The sequence below is a fragment of the Gobius niger genome, assembly GCF_951799975.1.
Source record: "Gobius niger genome assembly, chromosome: 22".
In the NCBI taxonomy this organism is placed as follows: Eukaryota; Metazoa; Chordata; class Actinopteri; order Gobiiformes; family Gobiidae; genus Gobius; species Gobius niger.
The window spans coordinates 11,631,120-11,639,667 of NC_136873.1; the positions used below are offsets into that span (position 1 = coordinate 11,631,120).

At 46.8% G+C, this 8,548-nt stretch overlaps 1 protein-coding gene across 1 annotated transcript; it reads left to right on the forward strand.

Moving 5' to 3' along the window:
• Window positions 1-4,707: 4,707 nt before the first annotated feature.
• LOC306981214 (protein FAM110A) lies at window positions 4,708-8,113 on the forward strand (the record flags this gene model as incomplete). The annotated part of the gene is made up of 2 exons (XM_079580776.1): window positions 4,708-5,093; window positions 7,086-8,113. Exons 1-2 carry the CDS (start codon window positions 4,718-4,720, stop codon window positions 8,111-8,113), a joined length of 1,404 nt encoding a protein of 467 aa, XP_079436902.1. The 5' UTR covers window positions 4,708-4,717.
• Window positions 8,114-8,548: the final 435 nt, after the last annotated feature.

Consider the following 8,548-nt stretch of genomic DNA (forward strand, 5'->3'; position numbering starts at 1 on the left):
CTCTTTCTGCTGATGATACCAATAAATATAATAATAATAAAAAGCCGAACAAGGGAAAATGCACTCGTTAATGTTCAGGCGGGAGGTAAGAGTTTAACCTCTTAACTCCCGCCTGAACCCAGAGGATCTTTTTCCCCACGTCATCACATTTTTTTTTCATCATTTTTTTGTTGGGTTTTCAACTCATTTTTGTCATTTTTTTGTAATATTTTAGTCAATTTTTTATCACATTTTTGTAAAAAATGTATCACATTTTTGTCATTTTTTTCTATTTTTCGTCAATTTTTTAATCAAATTTTTGTAATTTTTTTGTCAAATTTTTGTCTTTTTTTTGTCATATTTTTGTCACATTTTTGTCATATTTTTGTCATATTTTTGTCACATTTTTGTCATATTTTTGTCATATTTTTGTCACATTTTTGTCACATTTTTGTCATATTTTTGTCATATTTTTGTCATATTTTTGTCACATTTTTGTCATATTTTTGTCATATTTTTGTCATATTTTTGTCATATTTTTGTCATATTTTTGTCATTTTTTTGTCAAATTTTTGTCTTTTTTTTGTCATATTTTTGTCACATTTTTGTCATATTTTTGTCATATTTTTGTCACATTTTTGTCATATTTTTGTCATATTTTTGTCACATTTTTGTCACATTTTTGTCACATTTTTGTCATATTTTTGTCATATTTTTGTCATATTTTTGTCACATTTTTGTCATATTTTTGTCATATTTTTGTCATATTTTTGTCACATTTTTGTCATATTTTTGTCATATTTTTGTCACATTTTTGTCACATTTTTGTCATATTTTTGTCACATTTTTGTCACATTTTTGTCATTTTTTCTTAAATGTTTTGTCAATTTCTTGTAACATTTTTGTGACATTTTTGCCACTTTTTCATCAATTTTTCGTCACTTTTTTCTCACATTTCCATCCTTGTTTTCGTCTCAGTTTTGTTGCTATTTTCTCACCTTTTTCCCAGAAGCTTTTGGATTGGGGTAAAGCCAACCTGGAGAAAACGTGCTCGGTTCAGGCGGGAGTTAAGTGGTTACATAAAGTCCGTCTCTTCTGAAGCCGTGGATCTGCAGCGGCTCCGCTCTGCAGCCGCCGTGCTCTGATTGGCCCGTTCTAAAGCAGCCCCTCCCCCGAAGGCGGAGCCGCGTTCAAACCACAGCTGCAGAAAGAGAAAAGAGAGAAAGAAAGAGGGATAACGGACGAGCAGACTTTGACCTGAAACCCAGCACTTGTTCTGCAGCTCAGTATCAGCTACAGATTACACGCTGTGACATCATCGCCGGCAGTGACATCATCGCGTGGGGCTCAGACAAAAACACAGAGTTTCATCACTTTGGGAAAAACAGCACTTCCTCTTCATCTCCGAGGCCAAAGAACCTTTGCTTTAACCTTTGACCTCCAGGTCGGCTTTACCCAAATCTAAAAGGGTCAGTGCTAGATCGTCTGCTCCGGAGGGACGGTCTGCTGTGGGTTTGTATAGATCTATGAGTTGGTTTGTCTAAAAATACAAATAATCCTAATCCTTAAAGTTAACCCCTTAACTCCCGCCTGAACCGAGCACATTTTCTCCAGTTTGGCTTTACCCCCAATCCAAAAGCTTCTGGAAAAAAGGTGTGAGAATAGCGACAAAACTGAGACGAAAACAATGATGGAAATGGGACAAAAAAGTGACGAAAAATTGATGAAAAAGTGGCAAAAATGTCACAAAAATGTCACAAAAAATTGATAAAAAAATGACAAAAAAATTGATGAAAAAATGTCAAAAATGTGACAAAAAAATGACAAAAATTGATTTTAAAAATTGATTTTAAAAATTGACGAAAAAATTACAAAAATTTGACAAAATGTTACAAAAAAATGACAAAAATGAGCTGAACACCCAACAAAAAATGTTGGAAAAAAAATGTGATGACGTGAGGAAAAACATCCTCTGGGTTCAGGCGGGAGTTAAGAGGTTAACCCTGGCCCTAACCTTAATTTGTGTCATGATATCTCACGTTTTCACAGCAGACTGTCCCTCCGGAGCAGACGATCTAGTACTAACCATCTAAAAGCTGCTTGAATGAAACTTAAAAATAGAGACAAAAACCAGAAGAAAACAAGGATGAAACACTCACTTTTTATGAGCGTGTGTTTGTGAGCGCACATGGGGGACGACGGATGGAAACGAGCCCAAGGCCACAGTCCGGTGTGGCTCGTCTACATGCGTGAGACCCATGTGGGTTCATTAACGTGCACTGTCCCGACCAAATAAATCAGTAAATAAATAAATCCCTGAAAGGGATTAATCTGCTTTTAGACCAAAACCACTGTGTTTTTGTGACCATGGTTTTTGTTTCACTTGGAGTCGTGAAAAACTCTTCATTAAAAGTGAGTTCTTTCATAAATGTGAGTGGTTCAGCTCCACTCACCGCCCACACGGAAACTTCCTTTCACTTTGTTTATTTAATAATATTTAATCTAATAAAAGGAGGTCAGAGGTCACGACTTTCCCTCACAAACTCATTACTGTTTTTTTATATTTCACTGTTACGATTAGGGCTGAAACAACTAATCGATTAATCGACAATTAATCGATTACTAAAATAGTTGTCAACTATTCCAGTAATCGATTAATCGTTTTCTAGTAAACACAGACTAAAATATAGCAGAAAAGACATGAAAATTATGTATTTTGGATGAAAACCTACTTTGTTTTTAAAGTGAGGGTCTGCAGTGTTTTGTAAATTGTAAATTTCATAAATATCTGTCTTTGCCTCGTCCAATCAGAAAGCAGAACTAGCACAAAGAGCCTCCTACAAATGTTTACTTTAAGTTTACTCCATCCACGTGTCCTCAAGCGGCGCCACTTTAGCTTTATGTGAATAAAAAAAATGAAGAAATACAACTTCCCTGCACCTTTCACAGCCAAGCGATTAATCAATTAATCGTGAAAATAATCGGTCGATTAATCGATTACCAAAATAATCGTTAGCTGCAGCCCTAGTTACGACACTAAAGCTCTTAAACTCATCGCTCTGGAGGAGGTCCTGGATCTGCAGCTGCTCCGGCCTGCAGGCCCCGCCTCCCTCCGCCTGGCCCCGCCTCTGCTGCTCGCTGATTGGACGACAGCGATGTTGAAGTCTATGGTCTGTGGTTTCAGAGGCACACACACCATTCAGCCACGCTCTAACCGGCACACACCGAAGCACCGGGAGCACCAGGAGAACCAGGAGCACTGGGACCTGAAGCACCAGGAGCACCGGGACCTGAAGCACCGGGACCTGAAGCACCGGGACCTGAAGCACCGGGACCTGAAGCACCGGGACAGTTCGAGGTTCACGCTCTCTGCGGTGGATTGTAACGACGGGTCCTGGGTCTTTTGCTGCTGTGGAGTCTGACCCCGCGACCCCCCTCACCCGCCGGGGCCCCTCACCCGCTGGGCCCCCCCTCCCTGACCCGCTGGGCCCCCCCGCCCTCACCCGGGCCCCTTTCATTGGGAGAGAAAGGACGGGGTGAGGATCCTTCAGCCGCGACAGAGGCTCAGCTTCAGTGAAAGAAACTAAAACAGGTCAGAATGAACGTCTTCACTCTCGCCTTTAACCCGGCTCGGCTTTACCCAAATCTAACAAACTTCTCCAACAAAGTGTCAAAAAGAAGAACTCATCCAATAATCTGATAAAAGTTCAGGAACGTTAGATGAAAACTGAGGATTTCACTGAAACTCGATGGGATTGTGGAGAATTTAAAAACTGAGGGAAAGAAAATGTGTGGTTGAAGGTACAAAGTCCCATCACACTTTGGCCTGTAGTGTCTCCCCTTGTAATGTTTTAAAGCTTCTTTTTTAGTGTCAAAGTGTGAGGGGGAGGATGAAATAATATTAATGTAATTTACTGTTGAAAGCTGAGTTTTTCTGTTACAGATCCAGATGAACGGCGTTACTGAGGGGGTTGTATTGGTGTTGTTGCGATAGAATATTGTATGAGTGCAATGGCGTGGTCGTTCTCCCAGGTGGGGGCCCATGTCGCGTTCTCCCAGGTCGGGGGCCCCATACGACACTTTCCTGCCCGGGCCTCTGCAAGTCTGTGGACTGCCCTGCTTCCCATAATCCACTTCAGGAATGTCAGAGTTACAGGAACGTTTGGGCTCAAAAATCTGTGCATTTTATGAAGCCAAACTAAAGATAGAATCACATGTACGGAGCCCTGGAAGTGACATCAGACTGAAAAACAGATTATCTCAGGGGGGATGTGGAAATGTGGTGGAGAAAAAAGTTTTATATTTCTTAAAGAAGAAAAAAAAAAATGTTCACATTTTTTTGTTACCCAGAGATAATTTATGGCGTTTCATTTTTTTATTGAATTTTTGTCGCTTTTTTGTTGAATTTTTGTCACTTTTTGGTTGAATTTTTGTTGAATTTTTGTCACTTTTTGGTTGAATTTTTGTTGAATTTTGGTTGAATTTTTGTCACATTTTTGTTGAATTTTTGTTGAGTTTTTGTTGAATTTTTGTCATTTATCTGCTGACTTTTTGTCACAGTTTTGTTGCGTTCACATCCTTGTTTTCTTTTCATATTTTGTGGCTGTTTTGGTGCTTTTTTCCGAAGAAGCTTTTTTGATTCGGGTAAAGCCAAACTGGAGAAAATGGGTTCCATTCAGGTGGGAGTTAAGAGGTTAAACTCTGGTCATTTGTTTTGTTGTTTCCAGCTCGCCGTGACATGCCTGTGGAGACGCTGCGCCCCGGCCTGAAGGGGGCGCCCTTCTGTCCCTCTGACGGCCTGAAGGGGGCGCTCTGCCCCTCTGACGGCCGCCTGTTCCGCCTGAAGGCCCCGGAGTACCTGCGGCGGTACCAGGAGTACCCGGGCGCTCCGAGCCGCCGCCTGAGCGCGGTGGAGCGGCTGGAGGCCGATAAGGTGAAGTACGTGAAGAGCCAGCAGGTGGCGCTGACGAGACAGGCTCCTGTCATTCGCAAAGCCCTGCTGCCGCCAGCGCTCGCCTGCCCTGCCCCGGGGCGGATACAGACGCCGCCTGCCCGGACCGCCCCACGCCACAGCTCCGCCCACAGCTCCGCCCACAGCTCCGTCAGGTCCACAGGTGAGTGCTGTCCAACGCGGGGCCGCGGGCCACATATGGCCCTCCGGAGTTTGAATGGAAGAAACGCTGGATTATAAAAATATGTTTCCGCTAAGACAAAGAGACACGGAGAGCTCATAAATAATAGTAATAATAATTGTTAGGGTTATTAGGGTTATTCTCTGAGTGTGCGTCTGCCTAATGTTTCCCCCCAAACACACACCAGAGAAAAGAGCACCACAACACACGACTGAAACAGCTGCATTAGCGGCTAACACAGTCAGAGTTTAGCGTTAGCGGCTATCACAGTCAGAGGTTAGCATTAGCGGCTATCACAGTCAGAGGTTAGCATTAGCGGCTAACACAGTCAAAGGTTAGCGTTAGCGGCTATCACAGTCAGAGTTTAGTGTTAGCGGCTAACACAGTCAAAGGTTAGCGTTAGCGGCTAATACAGTCAGAGGTTAGCGTTAGCGGCTATCACAGTCAGAGGTTAGCGTTAGCGGCTAACACAGTCAGAGGTTAGCGTTAGCGGCTAACACAGTCAGAGGTTAGTGTTAGCGGCTAACACAGTCAGAGGTTAGTGTTAGCGGCTAACACAGTCAGAGGTTAGCGTTAGCGGCTAACACAGTCAGAGATTAGCATTAGCAGCTAACACAGTCAGAGTTTAGCATTAGCAGCTAGCACAGTCAGAGGTTAGTGTTAGCGGCTAACACAGTCAGAGGTTAGCGTTAGCGGCTAACACAGTCAGAGGTTAGTGTTAGCGGCTAACACAGTCAGAGGTTAGTGTTAGCGGCTAACACAGTCAGGGGTTAGTGTTAGCGGCTAACACAGTCAGGGGTTAGTGTTAGCAGTTAACACAGTCAGAGGTTAGCGTTAGCGGCTAACACAGTCAGAGGTTAGTGTTAGCGGCTAACACAGTCAGAGGTTAGTGTTAGCGGCTAACACAGTCAGGGGTTAGTGTTAGCGGCTAACACAGTCAGGGGTTAGTGTTAGCGGCTAACACAGTCAGAGGTTAGCATTAGCAGTTAACACAGTCAGAGGTTAGCATTAGCGGCTAACACAGTCAGAGGTTAGTGTTAGCGGCTAACACAGTCAGAGTTTAGCATTAGCGGCTAACACAGTCAGAGATTAGCACTAGCGGCTAACACAGTCAGAGGTTAGTGTTAGCGGCTAACACAGTCAGAGGTTAGTGTTAGCGGCTAACAAAGTCAGAAGTTAGCATTAACGGCTAACACAGTCAAAGGTTAGCGTTAGCGGCTAACACAGTCAGAGGTTAGCCTTAGCGGCTATCACAGTCAGAGGTTAGCATTAGCGGCTAACACAGTCAGAGGTTAGCCTTAGCGGCTATCACAGTCAGAGGTTAGCATTAGCGGCTAACACAGTCTGAGGTTAGCACTAGCGGCTAACACAGTCTGAGGTTAGCACTAGCGGCTAACACAGTCAGAGGTTAGCACTAGCGGCTAACACAGTCTGAGGTTAGCATTAGCGGCTAACACAGTCAGAGATTAGCATTAGCGGCTAACACAGTCAGAGGTTAGCACTAGCGGCTAACACAGTCAGAGGTTAGCATTAGTGGCTAACACAGTCAGAGGTTAGCCTTAGCGGCTATCACAGTCAGAGGTTAGCATTAACGGCTATCACAGTCAGAGGTTAGCGTTAGCAGCTAACACAGTCAGAGGTTAGCCTTAGCGGCTATCACAGTCAGAGGTTAGCATTAGCGGCTAACACAGTCTGAGGTTAGCACTAGCGGCTAACACAGTCTGAGGTTAGCACTAGCGGCTAACACAGTCAGAGGTTAGCACTAGCGGCTAACACAGTCTGAGGTTAGCATTAGCGGCTAACACAGTCAGAGATTAGCATTAGCGGCTAACACAGTCAGAGATTAGCATTAGCGGCTAACACAGTCAGAGGTTAGCACTAGCGGCTAACACAGTCTGAGGTTAGCATTAGCGGTTAACACAGTCAGAGGTTAGCACTAGCGGCTAACACAGTCTGATGTCTGCTGTGTTTCAGGGCGAGAGTCGGTCCTGGACCTGGACCTTCTGAGCGATCTGATCAGCGACGTCTGCGACGGGTCGGACGGCAGCAGCGTTGAGAACCAGCCGGGCGGCGGGCGGAGAGAGGCGGGCGGCGGGCAGCGAGAGGCGGGCGGTGGGCGGAGAGAGGCGGGCGGCGGGCGGAGAGAGGCGGGCGGCGGGCGGAGAGAGGCGGGCGGCGGGCAGCGAGAGGCGGGCGGCGGGCAGCGAGAGGCGGGCGGAGAGAGCGACCTCAGAACAGACTGCAGACTGAATCTCCGCAGCTGCTACAAACCAAGCTCCTCGCCGCGGCGCTCGCTCAGGAGCACGGAGAACGAGCCACTCCGCCCCCTGCCACGCCCCCTGCCACGCCCCCTGACCCGCCCTCCTCCCGTCCCTCTCAGACCCGCCCACGCCGCGGCGGTGAGGCGTGTGGACGTGCGGCCCTCAGAGGTCAGGACTCCTCAGAGACGGCCTCTGCAGCTGGCTCCTCCCTCTGCCCCGCCCCCTCTCCCCTCGCCGCCCGCCCTCCCGCCCCGGAGCCCGCTGCTGTGCCGCGCCCCCATGCCCGCCTCGCCCGCCTTCACACGCCTGTCCAACGCCAGCTCCCGAGGCTCCCGAGGCTCCGCCCGTAAGAGGCCGGCGCTGCACCGCTCTCAGTCGGACCTCAGCGAGCGCCTGTCCCGCGCCGCCGCCGACCTCCAGCGCTTCTTTAACTTCTGCGGCCTCGACCCGGACGAGGTGCAGGCGCTGGGCACCGAGCGCTTCACGCCCAGAGCCAACTCCGACATCGTGTCCGGGCGCCGCAGCGTCAGCTCCGCCTCCGAGGGGGAGGAGCTCACCGAGAGGGCGGAGCTCGCCGAGGACCGAGAGGAGCAGGTCAGCGAGCGGACGCCGTACGGGATATCGGTCATCGAACGCAACGCGCGGGTCATCAAGTGGCTGTACGGCCTCCGGCAGGCCGCAGGGGGCGGGGCCAGAGGGGGCGGAGCCACAGGGGGCGGAGCCACAGCCACAAACGTGTAGCAGCGCCACAGACGGAGCAGGTCACGTGACGACTGTTCGAGACGCTCAGACTCTGAAACTGTTTTAAAGTGAAGTTTATTTATTCATATTTAATTGTTTTTATAAAAAGAAATAAAAAACATAAATGGAACGTTCTGATCCGAGTCGTCACAAACTTTATTTAACCAGAAACACAACAGTAAATGGTCACACCCACTTTCGCTCTGTTTGACATGAAACCAGAATAAACTTTACTTTTTTAGGGAAATTAGAATTTAAAACATTATTTCTGTCAAATTCCAGAAGAACGAGAGGTAGAAAAACCCAGCTACTCGTCTATTTAACCTCTTAACTCCCACCTGAACCGAGCACATTTTCTCCAGTTTGGCTTTACCCCAATCCAAAAGCTTCTGGAAAAAAGGTGAGAAAATAGCAACAAAACTGAGACAAAAACAA